At 35.9% G+C, this 22779-nt stretch overlaps 1 protein-coding gene across 1 annotated transcript in view; it reads right to left on the bottom strand.

The window, feature by feature from the left end:
• LOC128526487 (cadherin-22) overlaps positions 1-22779 on the bottom strand; it is a 366248-nt gene that overhangs the window by 250341 nt on the left and 93128 nt on the right. The window contains exon 2 of the mRNA XM_053498379.1: positions 7951-8986. Within this exon, the coding sequence (XP_053354354.1) occupies positions 7951-8178 (228 nt within the window). The 5' untranslated portion in view covers positions 8179-8986. The remainder of the gene's footprint in view (positions 1-7950; positions 8987-22779) is intronic.

Here is a 22779-nt window from a genome sequence, read left to right as displayed (position 1 = left end):
TAAATGTAACGGTTTTTGTTAGGTAATTTGTAATTGAGTACATACTTTAAACTATAGAATGTATTGTCTAATGTGTTGTTGCTAAATCTCATGTACTTTGCTTGTGGTATAATGGCTCCGTAGCTCTCGGCCTGTTTTCAGTCTCTGTGTAACAGAATCAACACACCAGGTTTAAACTAATACTGTACCTGTATACTCTAATACTAATGTCTGTCTGTGTTCAGACTACAGTTTAAATTTAAATTTGTGTGTTTGTTAAATACAAATAAACTATAGGACAGTTTTTTGTAACCTTGTGCAAATTAAATCTGTTGAACTCATGAATAAAATCTCCCTCATAATTACTGTACTAATGTAATGTGTTTCAAAAACATGTCATAGTGTAGAAAATACATTCAGCATTTAATTATCCTAAACACCTTTAGTGTACTGGTAATAGATTTGCAATACTGTAATATAGAAGGTTTTATGTACTGTATGATACAATAAAGTATATTTGTATTAACCACAAAGTGTACTTTTTTAGTATTTGTAATTGACAAGAAGTATAACAGCTACTGCTGTAATAAAAATATATACTCATAGTATATTAATCATGTATTTGTAACACAGTAGAAATAGCTGTAATGTACTTATAATATATTAAATATATACTAAAATTGTATTAATTACTGTCAGTTATGTACGTTAGTACACACACAGGCATATACTTTAAGTGTACTAAGTATACTTAAAATTGTTCCACTTTAGCACACAAAAGTATACTTAATACACTTAAAATTGTACTTTTGTACAATTTAATTACAACTTAAATACACTTAGTACAAAATTAGTTGTTCCAAAATAGCAAACTTCAAGTATACTAGTCATTAGTCTGGCTGCAAGTACATTTAAGTATGCTTTGGCATGCTAGGATTTAATATACTTAGTATACTTTTTTTTTACTAGGGTTGAACTTGAATATATTTGGGGAAATATACGGAGCACAGTGTAATGACAATATCAGATATATAATTAGACATATTTTTGCTTCAACCAATCAGAATTTATATCAATCAGCAAACCAGGCCTGGTTTCAAACAGTGCTGAAAATGTGCATAATTTTAGCTTTTAAAATGACTGATTAGGATGTTGTGATGTCACACAACTGTAAATCACGACTCTTTATTCCCCCTGCCCCAGACTGCCATTTGTGCACACATTTATCTATTCTAACTGGGAGGACAGATGTCTTGTCTGAGCATGAGACTTTAAACGTATGGAAAATGGAGGGTCTATCTTTTTTTTCCTTGGCTGCTAGTGTTTAACTGTTAACCAGACACCTGGCACCCTTATAGCCAGCTAATAGGCACATTTCACAAAAAAATACCAATTTCTGTTAAAATTAGTCGCTGCATTCATTTATTTACTATAGTCAGACATTATGACCACATTGCCACAGGAAGTGTTAAATTTATTTTTATAACATGCCCTGTTTTAAGCTCATGTTATCTTAGTATGTAATAGAGTAAATAGTTTTACAGTATGTCTATAAAAATCCAGAATGCCTCTTCATTGGGCAGCACACACAGGACTTAATTTTACTTCTGTAAAAATATATATAATAGGATATATGTGCTTTGTTTTGAGGTAGCTTTTACAGAGAAGGAAATGTAAACAGCACATCCTGGGCACTTGCATCCTGGGCACTCCTGGATTGGCTTCAGACCACAACCCAACCAGGATTAGGTATTTATTGAAGTTGAAACAATTAACCTTTTTATTGCAAAACAAAAGCTACATGCAAAAGTTATCAATTAATAGGTTGTGTGCATATATTACTTCCTCTGTGTTGCATGGCACATAATATTAACTCCACGCCAGGTTATTTCTATCTACTGCCACAATAACAGGCATGTCTTTCAATTCTTGTCTAAAATTGCTCGATTTTAAAACATAAGGAACACATCCAAAATATTTTGTCATCTTCTGTTTGTACCATTCTCTGGAAATAATGTATAAAATATTTATACAATTGTAAGCAGAGAATTGTGGGTAGCAACAAGTGGTTGGACAAAGAGGATGATTTTATCCATGTCCTGTTAGGTGTAATTTAGAAAGGATTCCTTAAATGCTCTTATAACATTCCATAATGTAATATAATAATCCATAATGTTAACTTCAGCTTTTCACTTTTAATGTTTCACAGTAGTAGTCTTGTTCGAATGATCCTACAGCAGCATCTTGCAGTAGAGTGAAGCAAATCTCGTATAAAAGGACCAGCTGAATATTGTCGTATTAAGATTATAATGAGCAATACTGTATCCATAAGGGATGCAATGATCTAATAATTTGATTAATTGTTTATGACTGAATTTCTCACAAACAGTTTTGTACTTATAGCACGCAGATCGCAGCAGCTGATTTATGGTGAAACTGTCTGGTTATACTCAAATAAAGATTTTTTTTTTTTTCAGCCTGACTCTCTCAAAGTTTATTTCTCTTGTCAACTCAGGAAGTTTTTCTTGCCACCATTGCCCCGGCTTACTCATCATGGACAAGCTGATGGTTATAATTTATACTTTTACCCTTATATTTCCTTTTTAATTTTATATTGATAATATTTAATTCATTAAAGCTGCTTTGCAACAATAATCTTAACAATAGATCACTATACAAATAAAATTTCATTGAATTGCTGCTTTAATTAAATTGCTGCATCATAAATAGATTAATATCACTATACCGCACCTTTGGTGTCATCATTAGTTATCATTCTGAATTTTTATTATAAACGACAAGACATGTGGACACATCAATACAATTATTAGTCTCTTGTAATATGTGTACGTATCAAGCATGGGGTAAAAATTTTCTGCCTACTCCAGAGATACTGCAGCGTACTGCAGTGTGTTAGTGTTACCAAAAAAGCATACCCATATACTTAACAGTTTGTGAGCAATTTGAAGAATGCCCTTTTGGACACAAGGTTTGCACATGTACAGAGAAATCCCACATTGTGAATTACCTGTGTTCTTTTATCCTATCCTAAGGATATCAATAAAGTATAAATAGATATCATGTTTTGCCGCACACAGCAGTTGTAGCCAGTATGATGCCTCGGGTTGCGAGACTGCGGAAATAACTGGTGTGCCATCAACTATACAATACCTCAGAAAAACTCAAAAAGGAAACTCTCACAGAGGATACTTAATTTTGTATTTTGCAGAGTCACAGAACATACATAAAAACTGAGAGTAAAAGAGTTACATTATTCAATGTCATATGAAATATGAATTTTATATAACGCTCCATGAGGCGATAAACGGGTATGTCATTTTTTAGCAAATTAATTAAGAAACCTCAAACATTTACGTCAAAATTTAGCACACAGAGAAAACAACAAACTCAACTATTGGAAAGTACACTTAAATGTTTATGTTCATATAATAAAATGTATATTTAATATTATTTTTATCTACTTAATCTATTTAATAAAATTGTCAATCATAGACAAGTAGCAGAAAACTAGTACTGTAGCATAAAACCTTTCGAAAAATGTTATCATAAGCCAGACAGTCTTGGGACATTAGCTAATACTGTACTTTTATCAGAAGAAGGATCAAAGGGTGCAAACAGTTTAAATCACTGGCTCTCATTCAATATAACTAGGCAAGTCACAATTGAAAAACTTTTTTTTCTTTTCTAGTATGATATCAGACTTCTATGACTCTTTTTCTCACACACACACACACACACACACACACACACACACACACACACACTCTCTTTTTTTTTCCTGATTAGCTGTCATCTCTTGTCAGTCATCATGCCTAGTTTAGATATGATAAGTTGGCATATGAGGTGCTAATTTCGACCCGATATCCTTGACACAGTGCTGACTGTAAATTACTATTACACGATTATCAGGGCAATATTATACTTTAAAGTATTTTTCCCCCCTTAATTTAACCTTTATTTTGTGCAAAAAAACACACAAATACACTGTTTCTTTGAACACATGGGTAGCTTTAGGATGCACTGTGGATAATAGAAATGCTTCCTATGTATGTTATTTAAAATGCAGGGTTTAGCTGAGGGTGGAACTATAACATTTATTATTTCTTGTCAATTATTAAAAGACATCTTTAATTCTGGACAGTAAATCAATTCTAGACAAAGACTTGTTTTTTAAATTTTATATTCAGTATCTGTATCAATACCACTGTATCAAAAAGCATGGACCATCTTATCCCTTGTTCTTCCCCACCATACTCCCAAAAATAAAGTTATCTACCAAATCAGTTACTCATAATAAATGTGTGCTTATAACACCCAGCTGCGTGTGCCACCCATTTATACTATGTTGGGCTTTTCAATTCATTAAGATTTACCTGCACATATAATTTTCAAAGGAATTTCCTTCAGACTGGAAGTAGTGCTTTGGCAAAAGGCATTGAACACAAGAGTGTTATGAGGAAAAGAGCCGTTTGTGACCAGACATTTACTTCTGCTCAGCTTACTCTGCATTAATTTTTTTATTCATTTATTATAGAAATCTAAGATTAGCTAAAAATCAGTTTGTTGGCAACAGACATCAGTTTCAATAAACATGCAAAAAAAATTATGCTCATTGTAACTCAAATAAAATTTTTAACTCATACAATTACAGTAGATGTCAGTTATGCTAACATTATGTTTGTGTTCCTTCCAAGAAAACTGTATTGAGTGCTTCAGACAGTAACTATGAGTTCATTCCATTAAACTTAACTGTGTTTGTGCTGATACACATACACACATTTACATACACTCCTATTTGAATGGTACTACTTAAGTGCTCTTAAACATGCAAAGAAATTTTGTTTACCTGCAACATGCAGTTACAAAATATATTAAAATAAAATACAAAATGTTGTAATTTGTATTCATCTTGGATACCTATGACAACTAAATGTTGAACCTTTTTTTTTGGTTCAAAAGTTTTACTATTCATCCAAGCAGCTTCGTTGGTCTAAAAAAGGTTGGTAAAGGACCCCAAAAATATCCTCTAGGCTGTTTCTCAACTGCCTTGATCAGGCTGTTTGATGGACAATAGAGAAGGTGAGATTAGGGGAAGAGTCATTAGGATGTAATGATCACACGTCCTATACCTCCCTTGTAAAAGCAAAGAGTGGAGAGGTTTGGTCTCCCCGGTGGATGTGTGAATTGTTCTTAAACTAGAATTGGCATGGATAAAAAAGCAGCATAGACAATGAGAAACCGATCATGTCTGAGACCTCTACCTCTTTTGAGGGAAAGGATTTTTTCACCTTGGTACAGATGGCTTCTTTTACTTATCTCTCAAACCATCAATCCTCTATGTCTAAAATGTGTACATTGTTATCCTCAAATGTGTGTTATGTGTCTTTTAAATATGGGTAAACTGATGATTTTTGAAATATACACTAGTTTGGCTCCTTGTGTTTCAATATGCACTAGTTTGCTTCTTGTGTTTCAATGTCCGCTCTGACTCAGCGTGTTGATGGCTTTAAATGAAACGAGTACAGTATGTGGTGTTTCCAAAGACCCTTTTAAGAGGAAATGATTACTGTAGCACTAATCAGCAGTGGCAGCTGGTCAATAAGGGGCGCCGCCCCCTTAAACTAAGGCAGAGAAGAATGCTACTTTAACATGTAATTATTTAACACTTAATAATTTAATAATTACTCATTTAAATAATGAAGTCATTTAGTCACAATATCCCGCTGTATTTGTTTAATATAATTTATTTACAATAAAAAAAAAATCTAAGCTGTATTATGTTCATTAGTGTACATGGGGCGCCCGACAAATGAGTGTCTATGTAGGAAAGTAAATTTTTAAAAAAGACGTAATTTAAGACTGAGCTCTAATTGGATTTTTTACAAATCATCCTTGGAGCACAGCACTGTGCGCCCCGAACCCTCCCACTTTTGTTCTTAGCGAATCAATATTGTTTAGTTAATATATAGAGTAAATAAAAAAATATTTGGTTATAAACAACTTTGTATGATGGAGAATTTTAATGCCAGATTAAAGGGTGAATACATTTTAATAGAGATGGCATTAGGAAACTAATCTGGTCTCTACGTAAGTGCAGTAATGTCTTAGCTCTTGGTTGGAAAAGGTGTGCATAAGTCCTACTTTCCCTCAAGCTGTGTGTAGGTTATCTGGCAATATTCTTAGTATTAATACATTTAATTCCTTTTTATTGTATTTGTCTATTTTTCTCTGTTTGTTTGTTTGTTGTTTATTCAGTTATGATTTGTTCAAATTCTATGAATGAATAAATAAATGGATGAGTGAATAGGCAAAACTGTTACTTTATCAAATAACATACACAGCATTTTTTTTTTTTGACTACAAAAAAAACCCTGCTTAAGTAATATGAGTCAAGCAGTTTATGGAAGAGCAGGGGAATTCATTATCCAAATGTATGTAGCAAAACTGCCAGTTTATAGCTCAGACAGGAACCATTTAAGAGGAGAAAAAAAACATGTTTCATTAGCAGAATAATAGCTCTATATTCTTGGCATCCTTCCTGACTTAGAGAAGATAGAGACGATGGAGCGGAGGGGTGGGGGGGTGTCTCCGTTTTAAATGGTTACTGGTGATAAAAAGCATGCTGGTTGTATTTAATCCTATATTGCCCTAATTAAAGTATTGGATACCTTCAGCGATAAATGGGTTTAGCAACACCAGCAGCCTCTATTAATTGTCTTGGCTTGTTCTCTGGCTTCATGGTGTGCAATAATTCTGGGTAATTTTATTAATAAAATCATCTCTCTCCAGACATCCAACCCCACCTCTTTCCTCTTGCACGATTTCACATTTAGACATCAGCTCCTATCTTGTCCAGTGCACACATAATCCAGAATAATGAATCCTTTCGAAATGCATGTGCCCTTCTTTGCTCTGACACACACACGCACACACACACACACACGCACACACACATACATACACACAAAATCCATTTTAGATTTCCTTTAAATCAAGTTCACCAGTGTAGAAAAAAATTTAAGCTATTATCAGGCATGACTACAGGCTTGAAAGTTTAAACGGCATGGCCATTTTGATTTCGAAATTTAGAATTATTGTGTTAATGATTTTGGGATAACATTAATTGAATTCCCCTTAGCACAACGTTGCAACCTTAAAACAACAGAACATAAATCCTTAATTATAGCATTTATGCCACTTAACATCCGTTCGCTCAACGATACATGTGTGGTAAGTTAGGTTAGGAACTCCTGGAGACCAGGACAAACACAGCAGTTTCCCACACATAGTGTGTCACACACTGCAGCTATACTGCAATATGCAATATACTGTAGATGCAAGTAAAAATTCTATAAAAGTTATTTTCATTGGAATAAAGCAGAGTTGGTAAAAAAATCTTTTAGTGGTTTCAGATAAATAATAAAATAAACTTTTTACAATAAAATTAACTTCCCCCCTTAAATAGTCGAATAACTTTTTGCTTTTCACTTGAGTACATTTTTGACCAGAAATTTTTATATACAGTTTCTTAGCACTTTTTTTCCAACTCAAGCACTGACTTGTACTTTGTTGCCAATCAAGCAGACAGACAGGCATAGGCACAGGTTTTACCACTCACTTTCAATAACAGCCTTATCCTCGTCAGGGTCATGCCAAATCCAGAGTGTATATCTACAATACTGTATATGGGCTAGGAGCGCAACCTGGATGGGATACCAGTCCATCACAAAGCACTAAGCACACCTCATTCATACATACAGCCTACAGCCCTGTTTTTGGGAAGAAATCCTGAGGAAGTCTATTAAGATACAGAGAGAACATGTACAGTACACAACCTTACACAGGCACCACCACTCAGCCTGTTTCTGATTCTATTTAAACTCATATGGCGATGCAGCTAAGGACATTTCTTAAGATATATATATATATATATATATATAATTAACATACCTTTCCAACATAAAGTGGCTCTGTTCCTGTGTACTCTTCCACCACAAAGAATTGGTTCCACACCCATCCTCTTTTCACTCTTTCATGGGTCACTGAATGTTTTTTGAGAGATTTGTCCTCTGTAAGAACTCGAGTCATCTCATCATAACAGGACGCCAATACCCAGCAGTGCAGCACTCCAAGAGTCACAACAAGAGTGTTTGTCCTTTGTCTCCACTGTGTAGCCATTTTAGACAACTCTCACTTTTCTGAGTGGCATGGGGCAGAGTTGTGAACACAATCAAAAACAATTCTTCTTTCCGATATTGTTACTGAGTGTGAAAAAATAATCCAAGTAAACGTACTGCAATATGATGGGTTTGAATACATACATCCAATACCTTTACCTGCTTGTTTAACACTTGCAGATGCAGAGTGACTGAGGCATCATTTCAAATGTATAATTGCAGCCTAAAGTTTTAGCATCTTTTCAACAGTTGTTTGGGATTAGCGTCTTAAAGAAGAAATCACTCTGCTCTGCCAGATACATGGCTAGGTTTGCCAACACTCTACGGGATAAGCAGGGTTTGGACAAGGAGTTCAGAGTGTACAAAGACATGCCTGGAAATCAATATAGCCAAACAGAAAAAAATCAGGATTTTTTTTTTTTTTTTTTTTTCAGGTTGAAGTTCAGTAATCCCAATGAGCCTGTTCCAAATCACAGAAACAGAACTGATAATAATGTTGGTTTACTTTTAGTGCCTTTGTTGAAATAGACCATTTGTGTTGTTCCATACCATATGCAAATACTGAACTCACTCTTTACAATGAAAACAGTTGGTTGAATTAAATTTCACAGTCTTGAAGCTATTCTTTTGAGGAATTTCTTTTACAACCTAGGCGATGCTGAAACTCTGGATGCAGGGAATACATAATGTACTGAATACAAAGCAGTATTTGTGTTGTGCCATAGCTTTCTCTGATAAAGTATTATCTTCATCCACAATGTACTTTGTACAGTCTCCAAAGAGGATATGATGGAAAACGATAAGGCCATCTGAAACAGAACACACAGACACAAAAAATAATTAGTAATAATCCTGTCACTAAACAAGGTGGCCTGTAATTGTATACCGGATTTAACCTTAAAACAATACTGCTTATTATTTGGTTATTTTTTATCAAATCATAATATTTGGCAACAATGAATTATTTTATTTCCATTGTAACAGGAAAGATACACAGAAAGAGCAACTGTCAAAGGAAAAATCCCCTTGATACATGGTAATATTTATAATTACAATATCAAGACATTTAATGTACATATCAAGACATTTATTGTAAATATCTATATACAATATACAGATACTTACACTGGGTTATTTAGTAACTCAGTGTAAGTATCTCTCCAGTGACGAAAACTTTAAAGCACTTTTTGTAAGTCGATCTGGAAGTGCCTACAAAATAAAAGAAAGGGTGAAATAATAATAGTAATAATAATAATAATAATTCACTGAACAGAAGGTACATGGGTAGAAATGCTTTGTTGATGTTTTTGTTAGATATACAACAACAGGATACAAGTCCTGTCAGCAAAGAATATGAATCTGTCTGTTCAGTTTTGGTAAACCTGTTCCTAGGTCTTGCTGCTGTTGTAGCCCATAACCCATTCACCCCAAGTTCAAGTGTGTTCTGCATTCTGAGATACTTCTGGGCTTAAAAAGTGGTTGTTTGAGTTCCTGTAGTGCATTTTAGTTTGTTTGCTCTCTCTCCCTCTCTCTCTCTCTCTCACACACACACACACACACACACACACACACACACACACGTCCGTGTGAACTATATGGAGTGTTGTGAATGAAAATCCCAAGAGATCTGCAGTTTCTAAAATAAACAAACCATCTGGGACAGGTAACCATGCCACAGTCAAAGTCACTGAGATCATATTTTTCCTCTTTCAGATATCTAATATGAAGATTAAATGTAACTCATGACTGCATGATTTTTTTGCAAGAATTGCACAGTTGCCACATAATTGGCCGATTAAGTAACTGCATGAATCAGAAGCAGTAAATGTGTTCCGATTAAGAAGTGGTGAGTAAGTGGCTGGTGACGTGCATGACTTTTTTTAAATTTAGGATAGATCTTGTTCTACTTATGAACATTTCATATTTCCTTAGTCTACTTTAATAGGAAAAGTACTTAATGGTAATCTGAACCTGCGTGACCATCCTACATATGTCATTCAGATTCTTTTAACCACTGCAATAAAAAAAGCAGAATTTTTTCATTCATTTCAAACAAAACAAATTATATTTTTAAATGCATTTTTGGAACAGTTTTCAACACCTTTCTGCCAAGTTAATTTGCAGGTCTTATTCTTAAACAGAAGGCTGCATAGAGAAAAAAAAAATCTTTTTCCCCAAAATAATCTACCTTCAAACTTTTTTCCCCCCAAGAAAGAATACTCGGACTCAGCAAGAATTCCAATAAGCCGAGGAGCCTGATGTGTGAGTTAGTCGGGTGTGGCGAAGGACTGTGAGGAGAAGAGACAAAGAGCAGGTTATACATCACAGACCTGGTCTGGAAGCCTCTGACTGTCTAGCTGTGACCTACAGCACTGGATTTACACTAGGGGTATCTGATTAATTGCATGAGGGAGCACTAATTGGATAAATGCATTCATCAATTAATTCCATCCATCAAAGCAGTTAACCTAATGCTTCAAACAAACAGTAGGCCAGGAGGTGTAGATAAGCTACAGCCCAGCTGCATGCACAAACATACAAACACTGGCTAATGATTAATGGTCTTTTAAAGCTTTCTGAATGTGAAGAAAAACAATGTTGTGAGTAGCTGAGGTATCACAACCTCAAAGCTAAAGGATCATGGTATCAGCAATAGTCAATGAATAGCTGTTATGTGGGAGTCAGGCAGAAAGCAGTGGTGAGTGAAATACAAAACCTCAAAAGCAAAGTTAATCAAGCAGAAAGATTCCACTCTAGTCCACATATATTTAAAATTACATTTATTCCAGGCATGTCATTATGCATTGCCAGAATAAATGATTGACAATATAAGACCTTTTATATGATCTGCTCATTTATTACAGTGCAAGGCTACATTAATGTGGCTTTTCTACACATGCAGAAAAAGTTGCATGCAATCCACATTTTCAGTGGCATACGACTTCCCCCAAAGTTATAACTATGAATACTATACTTATAATACATTATAAGTAATCAAACTCAACTTAAAAAGTCATATCCATATATATTTGCAATTAATAACTTGTTAAATGCAAGTGAGCCTTTTTAGATTCACTTTCATACATCCACTTGTTATACAGTGGATCAGAGCCCAGTCCTTTGAACACTAGACTTAGAGCATCACTCATAAACACTTCCACTCACATACTTATTCACCCCTATGTACAGTATAGTTTAAAATCTCCAGCTGTGAGTTTGTATCCTGGCTAAAAGTCCAAAACAGCTTAAGCTAGCTTGACTTAGCCTAAGCAGCTGTATATGTCACATGGCTTCGTGTGTCACAGAGAAGGCATGTGTTAGACCCAACCCCTCCCCAGAGGTAGCTGGTTTGCAAGTAAAGCTGGTAAGTGGGAGTTTGTAATGGTAATTGGGGAGAAAATACAGTGTTCTGATAGCAAGTGTTCTGTCTCTTGGAAAAGTAATAGTCAATGAAAAGCTTTTCAAACAGTCTGTTTAAGCATTACTGATATAAAGATACTTAGCAGTATCATTAAGTTATCACTTTTAAAATCAGATAATTTCTTTACTGAGCCATGATTTAGTCCTGGAAAATGATTTCTCAAACAGTAAAAATTGTCAATTTTTTATTTTGATAGAAACCTACTTTTACTGTTTGATACACATTCACATTCCATACAAACTTAAATAATTCTTTTGATTGTGTAAAGCTGCTTTGCGACAATGTCAATTGTTAAAAGCGCTATACAAATAAAATAATTTTAATTGAATGAAATTTCAAGCATACTCCCCAGAGAAACATGTTCTCTAGATATGCAAGCATCTTTTACTTTTAATAAATATTTGTCAGTGCAAAACTCAATCAATCAAGAAAAATATGTTCATTTAAAAATCACAAATCTCAGTAAAGAATGTTTCTCAATCAGCATGCACATTTTTGAGGGTATTTGAATGTTTTTTACACATCGGTCAATTTCTTTCTGGCTTGGTCTCTTGAATTTCTTAATAATCATTTATTAAGTAAACACTTGATTTTTACAAGTGCTGGATTCTTAGCAATCCAAAGTACACATTTAAATGTCTTTTTTTAAATATAAAAATAATTATAAGTATATTTTTATATTCTCATGGCCTTGGCAGGTATGATCAGGTTAGGGTGTGGCATTCTCAAGACGAGTTCCACATGTGACAGTAAACAATTGCAAAAAAAAAAATGGTATTGGAGGTTTTAAGTCATCCTATCACATCTCTGACATATTTAAAAAATTGTACTGTAGGCGGGGCTTCGGCTAGCAACCATCATGCCTTGCGGGAGGTGTTGCTGTGTGTTCACCCTGTTGGGGAAGGGTGTTTGGGTTAGTGGCTTCGGCCATGTTGCGTGCATATTAAGTGTGTCCTGTTTAATGTGCTCTGGTTTATGCTTAGGCTGAATTGGTGGTTCTTAAGGTGAATGTATTGCTTATTCTGTTTTATGACTGTGTGCTGAATAAAGTACCCCCAGCCATTTGCATTAGGCAGCAAGTAAGCTTACTCATATCTCCAACATCCTTTTAGCATTTAAACACTACAATATAATTGTAGAAATCAGTTGAATCAAATCCAACCAAAATCAGTATACAAGCGCACAGTACAATCATTTGATCATATGGTTTTTTTTTTCTCTTTACAATTCGACTTGATTTTTATCCATACACAGGAAAATAAAACAGCTCACGGCAGAGACATTCACTAATTTCAGTAAATACTTAGCTTTCCTGTGCGTGTTTTGAAGCATTTGACCTCACCATGTGTTTATAATTAACTTAAAAAACATTTTCATCAAATAGTTTTATCTGTGTATGTATCTGTTAAGTCTCTTCTCAGGGTTTACCACTTTTACCACTCATATTTGCCCTAAGAACTCTGCCTTTTGCCTTTCTCTCTTCTCTTAAAATTATTTTAAGGAAACACAGTTTGTCCCTAATTAAGACTTAGAATGTGGTTTGTTAATGAACTGGCACTGAAAGAGAGCAGTTTTGCTGGTGCAGTTAGACACACTCAGGAGTCACAGGCTTAGGTTAATTATTATGATGTCAATTAGCAAGAATCACATGGAAAGGGTTGTGGGGTTAAAAAGACATCAGCTGGGTTTGATACAAATGGAAGGCCTCACCTTCTCCATAAAAAGCATTATTGGCAAGCCTGGTTGCTCATTCGTGACCTATTAGGTCGCAGATTGATTAGAAAACATGGCTGCTACTTCTCATCAGTTGCTAGTCAGAGCGCAGAGGCCATGACAGCTATCCATGGGCTGAGAGGAGACAGATCACTAGAGAATGATGGGCTTAGGGCCAGAGCCAAAGAGTGACAGCAATTCAGTCAATCTCCCTCATCTTCTCTCTCCTCTATCACCCTCCATCTTGATGTCTCACACTCTACAGGCTAATTTTTAACCTGTTCAGCATCTATTTGTTTAATGTTACTGGATGTCCATGGGACAGGTAAAAAGAAAAAAGCATGGCACCCCTGTATTTTTCTTACTCGTTTTCCAGGATTTTACTACTCCATGGTAGCATTTTTTTATAAATGTCTTAATCTTGAGTTCTGTGCTTTTGGATTTCTGATTATGGCTTTCTCTCATCCCTTTTGGCCTGGGTTGTGACACCATCTTTGGACTTTGATTATGGCTTCTAGGGAATCCTCATAAACGTATCAGCCACAGGTACAGTGTTGCTTGAAAGTTTGTATTTCTGTATTTTGAGCAGATCTTTATCTCTTCCTTGTTTTCCTCCAGGCCCTCTCACATGTGCAATCGCAGGCGTACAGTTGATTCTATTAAAGTGGGCAGTAAGTATAAATATATAATCTAATAGTATGCAAAGTACAGTACCCTCCGAAACACTGAATCTGCATCTCATTTGTAACATAAAGTCCAAACAGAGTTGGTTCATTTTTTCAGCATTAAACTGTATTTTATTTATTTATTTTTATTTTGGCAAAGTGGTCAATCATTTGACTGTGACTCAACTCATGAAGTTCTTCTTCCTCAACTGAAATAAAATCTCATTAACTATAGCCCTTGCAAATCCAAATAATTATTCAGGCTTTTACATCTGCCAGACCTGCAAGCAATTGAGTTTAGTAGTTTATCACCAAATACAGCCAGATCTGAAGGAGTTTATGATTTCCATTGACAGAAATCAATAATGTTTGAGTTAAAATAGGATAATCTATATTATTTGTAAAAACTATACATTTGTCCTGTCATGTCAATCCTGATTCGTGTTTCGTATGCCAATACAGTTTGCTGTACTGTGGTGTACAGACCCAGAGTTCAAAGTGTGCCGCAGCTTGTTTTTTGGATTGAACTGGATTCAAAATCCATTATTATCAATCTATTTTAATCCACTGACAAATATAGGTGCATGGAAAAACCTTAAACATAAGAAATTACTGGGGCACATGTGGCAGTAAAAGGGGTCTAGTAACACTCATAGTTTTTACTATAAATGTTTAATCTTTTGAAAGTGTGGTTCATGCCTTGATCAAAAGAAATTCTGGAGAACCTCATCTAAAGAATTATAAATGCTCATCAGTATAGAAAAAAAACAGTACAAAAACAATTTGTATCAGCCTAAGGAGTGTGGCCTTCACCAATCGACTGTGGAGTGGATGATTTACAAACTAAGGAAATTCAGCGCCACTATTCCTCTAACCACAGTGTTGTAAGTCATACAGAACTTCAGGGTAACATGGAAGAAACTACAGGTCAGTCTTTTCATTAAAGCAAGAATCTCTAGTCAAAAAACTAATCACTGCTACCCATTGGATGTTTGTTTAAGAACATGAAAATAAGCCAGAACCCAATTAGAAAAAAGATTCTGTGGATAGATGAATCCAATATAGAATTCATATAAGTTTAACTGGACCTATATACAGAAGATAGCAAGACAATGACTCTGTGTACACAAGTATATAAAAACTGGTTAAAGCAGAGGATATTTACCATATTGCAATGGACAAGTCAAAGCTTCCAGCAGAAGTGTTAAAGAAATACCTAAAAAGAGTGGTTAATTCCAGGACACTTAGCTACTAGCTATTTTTCCCCAGCAAATTGTTGGATAATTTTGTTTAATAAATACATGAAAAAACTATATTGCTGCTGTTCTAGTACTTACTGTAAATGAAGATCTGATCAAATTTATGCACAAATTAATGCACAAAACTGTAGAGGCTTAGCAATCATTCTAGTGGCACTGTACTTTCATCCCTTCTTCTAGCACCACCAAACCTTGCATATATTGTTATGCTTTTAAACAACTGCTAAATTATAATAATTATGGTTCTTGGGAACCCAAGTATAACCAATCCAACTATATGACAAGCATGTAGAGGCATCAAGAAAACTTTGTAAAACCAGGTCAAAGGTTCTTAAAAAGACAACTAATATCAATCAAAATGCACAAATGGACCAGGTGTAGATGCAGACAGAGCAGCATATGAGACATGTTTGTCATCTTCATTGAAGCAGCTGGAGAACACAGATCATGTAGCTTTCATGCAAACCATACACTCCTGAAACCACATTAACCTCCTCGAGCACTCAGATCTTCTCAAACAAAGGGTTTCAGTTTATTTAAGTAATTAAATGTGCTCATTTAGCATGACTGTTTTATTTTCCTACTGTCTATTAGCAAGTAAAACAATATGTAGTTTGAGCTAAGACACTTAGATATCAAAAGCTGCCCACACAAAACTAGGTACAACAGACCTTGATCTTATAAACCGAATGATATTTAACTCTCTGAATTTTGTTGTAATTTAAAAAAAATTATTAGTAAGGCTCTATGTGTTATATTTTTACAACACAAAACAGAGAAGGAAATGTTAATTTTTCACCTGACCTACTTTCAAAATTTTACAGGGTATGGAATGGCAGATTTCAAGCCATTTGACTATAATATTAATAGGTGTGACAGTTGCCTGTAGTTACAGGGAAAACTGGCAGCTGAATTTGAAACATCTATTAGAAAAATATTTTAAGGTCACCAAAAGAAGGTCACTATAATCAGAAACTTAATATGGATTGATGTGTACAGGTAAAAGATAATTTGTTCCAGAAAAAAGTGATTTTGAATTACCAAAAAATTATTTGATTGATAGATTTTTTTTTTATAACTCAGTAATATTCAATAGTTTTTTTTAATAATTAAAGATGTAATTAAAGAAATTATTAACATGAATTGTTCACTATATACCAGTAAACTGGTGACAGGGTCATAGGCAGCCAGTGCTCACCCATGCCCATGAGGACCAATAGCCAACCTGTTCAGTCCAGTTCCACAGAAAAGTTATTGAAGCACAAATCAATGGGAAAAAAAGTAAATGCATGTCACAATAGAAAGGTAATAGAACAACCAGTGAACCACAGCCCGCTGTTAATGGGGATCAGCAGACGAAGAGCCCAAGGCCGCTGATCTGGCATTCAAACTCTTATCCATACTCTTTATATAATCCCTACTGTATATGATACTACTAGGCTACCAAAGGCCACAGATAATTATGATTTTTTTTTTTTTATACTAATTAATTTATTATTTTTTTCTGCATGATTCAATCTTGAAATGAACAGAGTAACTGGCAGACTGACACAAGCGGGGGCAATATGTGAAGCATGGCTACACTAATGCAGATGCATCTGAGTAGTTCATAGGAGTAGAGTTTCATTGTATCATGGATTTATTTGCTTCATTACACTGAAATATTGTGAACCTTTATTTTTTCCCTGTATGAATTAATTTCTGAGGCTGGAGCCACAGACCATTTGATCAATAAATAAATAAAAAAAAAATCAGTGCTAGGTGGTCTAGCTAGTTTGATTTTTGCACTTACTGTACATTCCACTAAACTACAGTAGTGCTTTAGACCTATTTACTGGAAACATTCCTTAAACGACCTTATAGCTGAATAATGTGTTTCATTTTTGGTCAGAAACAAAATGTGCTGTAAAACAAATGAGTGTTTATTTAATCAGATTTTAATTATGTAATTACTAATAAAATGTATTTTTTTAAACTAAATATGAGTCATTTTACATTACTGTGTATAATTGTAGTAGTATTAACTTAATCAGGATTTGTGCAACTTATAAAAGTAGTATTATAAACTACTATCTGTACTTCTTTTTATACCACTACAGTTGAACAAATGTCTGTGTGTTCTACTGTATATGCCCTGGCTTTTTTCCTTTTTTTAGTGCTTCTTGTTCTGTCACTGGTTGTCTCCTTGTCTTTAGTATTGTGACTGCACTGCCACATGCTCTTGCTTTGTGCTGCTGTGTTTTTAATCTTTGTTGGACAAGAGACTACAGTTAGAAAGCATTGCTGTACTATCCTGCACTGGTGTAATACCATTAAAGTAGGCCATAATTATTTTTACAGTTTAAAATATCCCACGTTTCCAAACTGGCCACTTCATTGTAAACGTTCTGGAGCCACTTAAACTCCTAATTTTGTAATTGTATGTAATATCTATTTTATGGAAAGCAAATAGCAAAAGATGAGGTCAAGTTTCGAAAGTTGGTCAGGGTGTCAGTTTTTTAAAACTTGTTGAGCAGTTAGTTTTTTTCCATTTACTGTGCAAAATAAATGAATTCAGGTACCAATCAGATCTCGATAACTCCCAAAAAGTTTGACCAATCAAACTGCTTTGCTGGGGTAGGCAAAATTGACCACGCACAAGCATGGGAGAGTTTTTTGCTGATGTATTGCAGTTCAATCTCTATGTAGCAAGTTTTTCATATTTGAAGAAGCTAATTATTTTTTATGACATGATTTGTTTCCAAAGCTGTAAAGATTTTTGATCTCACCACTGTGATGTGTCTTAATTTTTGCATGGGCCTAAATGAGGAAGCTATTAATCACAGGAGCAAAGAGGTTCTGCATGGGTCCCAAATTAATGCTCATAACTCAAAACACACACAAAGACCCAGGTTCTCAAAGACCCAGCTGAACATTTTCGATTTAAGTTTTGTGGCGGTGCGTCCAAACTTAAAGGGAGGTTTTGGCCACCTAATCTGAAATCAGAAAAACACGAATTTTAGGAAAACCATCCATCAGGTTCTCAGCCCAATTCGACCTACATTAATTTTTTGTGCTAAAAAGTGCAAGAATAGGAGGAGCAGCCTGAGGGTGCCGTACAATAAAAAAGATGTTACTGAAGCAAGCACACAGCAGTGGTACTGAAGCTTGCACACACATTTGGAAAATCATTCCAGGCCTATAAACTGTTTACGCTTGGCAACCAAAACATTTGGAATACAAAGTCAATTAGGCAACATTAACCAAACACCTGGACTGGCATCAAAGCCTGTGTTGTAGCATTACCGAATTCTTGCATTTGGCTGCAAACGGGGCGCTCTTGAGATGGGTTATTATGATCTGGAATGAGGAAATGCTTTAATGCAGCCCCTGTGCTGGAGACTCTCTCATCTTGGCAGAGTGGAGAGTTACGGGTGAGTGAGCCTCAGAGGGGAGTAGTGTGGATTGGCAAAGCCACGTCTCTGGTAATGGATGGAGCGTGGAGAGAGAGCATGTTGCCTCGCATTAAGCTCTGCGTTTGCTTACAGGATGTAATGAGGGAAGACATATATTGTCATTGCCTTAGAAGAGCAGGTTGTCTAATTATGCTAATTGCAGCCAGCTTCGCCCACCCGCCCTCTCCTTTCACTTATGTTGGCTCTCTCACCCTCACTCTCTGGTACAGTCTCTTGCCAACTGAGAAGTACTTAATGTCAGATCTGCTCTTTATAGTGCTTGCTCTCTTCTCTTTAGTCACATTTTCTTGCCATTCCATCTCCCATTTGCTTTTGACATTTTACCTTTCCCTCCACTGCCCACAGCTTTCACAGTCCTTCTGTTTTCGCTCACTGAAGTGCACATCGTGCTGCCTACCCTGCACTCTGTCAGATGTACAGTTATTCAATTGTTCAACTTATGGGGTCCAAGTGAGACCCAATTTCTGCACTGGCCAATAATTCTAAGTGCAGGAGAGAAGATTCAGTGAATAAGCAAATGAGTGAGTGAGTGAGTGATTATATTGTCATGAGTGAGCAAGAAAGTGAGCAAATCTGCTGGACACCTGTCAGCTAGAGGGGAAACTAATAGGGATGGCACCAGTGCATGCCTAGTGCCAGTCCTCCAGGCCCAGTTAAACCTTATGTTCTTTAGTAAAAGTTTGAACAAAATCCCAACTTAGTACAGGTGATATGAAAGATGTGAAAATCAAGAAAAAAAAAATTAATAAAGAAGAGGCAAAAGTTATTAGGCTGGATGATAATACCCAAACAAACAACATCCTGGGAGTTGCTGTGGTTTCTTTTAATAATAGATGGATATCTGAGCTGAAGACCTGCACTGTGATTAACACTAACTGACTTCGATATTGACAGACAACAGAAACGCAAACATGTTACAATCTAGCAGGAAAGGCTTACAGCCCACCACAATACTATTTAATGATTACTCAAGTGGGTAGTCTCTAAGTCTTATAATCTTGATGTTGTTGGCCTGTCACTAATCCCATCATTGAATCACCAAAGCGGACCATCCGATCCCCACACAACTTGCATCGTAAGCCCTTCCTGACATCCCTCCCAACCCCAGCATTCCTCATGGTATATAAGACATCTACCACTGAGCTACCAATAGAGAGAGCATATATATAACATATTATGATTTAAAACCCACTTTTTAATTTCCATTAATATAACAATATTTACCAGAAAAAAATGTAGCAACATAAATAAGCAAGCAGCAGTCTATCGTATCAAGAAAGTGTTCTAGTGTCTATTAAAGCCCAGTTTAAACTTCTTAAACCCTGGGCACTGCTATTGTGAGAAATCAAACCAAACCAGAGCCACTGCCAAGACACAAGCAAGAACAGCTTCAAAATCAAAGCCATGAGATGAGCAACACTTAGCCTCTTCATCATAAATTTCCTGGAGTGGCATTTTGCCACGGACCATATTCTGCTATTCTCCTCTATCTATATTTTTCCTATCCAGCAGACACCCCCCCCCCCCATCATTTCTGCCACCACTCTGCACAAACGCACAGACACATTCCCTCATCCTCTACCCCTCCTCTCTCAAACATGACTTTCCTGTTCAGAGCACTTCATTTTCTCTATGTCAGCGCCACAGCTGGCGCGCTGGCTTGGCAGATCTGTGCATCCCTGCCGAGAGGCTCATTCAGCCAGAAGATTCCCATTAGGCCAGGCGGTCATCACTGGGGCAAGCTTTTCCTCTGCTAACTCTACTAGAAAAAAGGTTAGGGCAAAGTACACTCACTTTAGAGGACACACATTAATTTAGACCAGATAACCAGAGAATCTCTCCAAATCTTAAAAATCTTCAAATATGATGATGATGTTGATGATGATTATTAATAATAACAATAGATTTAAGAGTTCTACTGTCACATGTACTAGTACAATAAAATTCTAACTTTGTTTACTCCTCTCGAGAATGACAGGGTAGATGGGAGGAACATGCATAATTTTTAATACAAAATGTTTTAGTATGTACAGTAAAGTGTAATAGAAATATGAGCAATAGCAGCTTTAAAAACAAACAAAAAAGTAATAAGAAGATAGAAAGGATAGAGAAAAATAGAGGACTTATATTCTAATTGAAAAAATAACCAACAATTACATAATTTCTCAAAGAATAAATGTGCAGTGCAGGTAACAATAAAGTGACCATTTTAAGTGTAAAGTGGTGATAAAGTGTCAGTGTAAAGTCCAGTGTTTAAATTGTCCCTGAGTATCTGTTATGAGTGTATATGTTTCAGTAGTAAAAGTGTAAAAAGGGCAAAGTACCACTGAATGATCCGCATTTACCCTGACGATACAGGTGGAAGTGACAGTGGGTTTTGACTATTTATCAGTCTAATGGCCTGGGGATATAGACTGTTCTGGAGTCTGGATGTTCTGTGCGCAGTTCTCCGGTACCGCTTACCAGGCTTATTAAGGTAAAGAAATTGTGGATGGGATGGTTGAAGTCTTTGATAATATCTTAAGCCCATTCACTGATTCTTTTATTGTAGATGTCCTGCAGTAAGGACAGATCTGTCCCTGTGATTTTCCCAGACCAGGTTAATCACTCTCCATAATGCCTTTCTGTCGTGTGTTGTGCTGTTACCAAACCACACAGCAATGCAGCAGGTTAGCACACTCTCCACATTGCCTCTGTAGAAGTTATGGAGTATTTGAGTTGACATGCCAAACTTCTTTAGTCTTTGTAATAAGACCAATAACTGTAGTGCAAATTTTACGATGACATTGAGATTGGTAGCAACACAAACGTGCGTGAAAAGATTGTACTGCATTGGGCTGAGTACACAGCCTTGAGCAGTGCTTAAGTACAATATGATGGTGCTGGAGGAGTGTTTACCGAGGTGAACATGTTGAGGTCTACTGGTAAGGATGCTCTGTATCCAATTAAACAGTGAATAATGCAGGCCTAGGTTATAGGGGGGGTTATAGTGTTGAATGCCGAACTGTAATCGATAAAAATCAGTCTGGCTGCATGGCTGTCTTTATTTACCAGACAATTAAAAAAAAAAAATTAAGGTCAAAAGGTCAAGAGTGTTAATAGGTCTTAGGTTAATAGGTTTTTTCGGGACAGCAATGATAGTGGTGGGACATTGTGAGGAAAACACTGAAGATGTCCATGGTAACATTTGCCAGCTTGGAAGCACAAAGCCTATGTACACATCCTGGGATGTTCTCTGGACTTGCTGCCTTGAGTTACCAACCAAGATGGCATCGGTGAGGTCGGCTGCCGTCACGACTGCTCCGACCACCTTTTCTTTGTGTTTTTTATTTAGTTTTTAGCGTTTTTTAAAACCAGTCAAATCATCACCATTGCAACTGTGGTTTGATATAACTGTATTCCCCTACAGGGCTCTATCCTAAAGATAGAGGATTGTTAATATGTCTGACTGTCTGGATATATAATGGACACCTCAAAACTGTTTTCCACTCATAATTCTCCGGGACATAGGGGTAAACCATATAAACACGTTGTTTGAGGTCTCGGGAAAATAGAGTAAATTGACCGATAGCGCCATCTGCTGTTTCGAAAGAGGAAGTTGCTCCATTGCATTTGTGGGAAAATAGGTTGGGTGCATTTGTGAGAAAATAGGTTGGGTGCATTTGTGAGAAAATAGGTTGGGTGCATTTGTGAGAAAATACAGTGGGTGCATTTGTGAGAAAATATAGTGGGTGCATTTGTGAGAAAATACGGTGGGTGCATTTGTGAGACAATATAGTGGGTGCATTTGTGAGAAAGTCGATTTTTTTTCTTGGCAAAGCAGAATGTGTTTGTTTGTTAAATTTTGGCAAATAATTAACTCCATGCATGAGCCCCATCTAACTGGTCGCGGTGGTGGTGTTGCCACTATCTACAATGATGTACTCACTGTTGCTCAGAAAATGAGGCCCAGGTTTAACTCATTTGAAGTGCTCATCATTATTGTTGCACTTAATGAAATACATAATAAACCCGCGCTATATTTTACAATGGCCACCGTGTACAGACCCCCAGGGCCATATGTCGATTTTCTTAAAGAATTTGGACATC

This window comes from Clarias gariepinus, chromosome 6 (genome assembly GCF_024256425.1).
Source record: "Clarias gariepinus isolate MV-2021 ecotype Netherlands chromosome 6, CGAR_prim_01v2, whole genome shotgun sequence".
Lineage (NCBI taxonomy): Eukaryota > Metazoa > Chordata > Actinopteri > Siluriformes > Clariidae > Clarias > Clarias gariepinus.
Note: the sequence above shows the minus strand (reverse complement) of the source record. Positions and strands in the feature narration are given on the sequence as shown.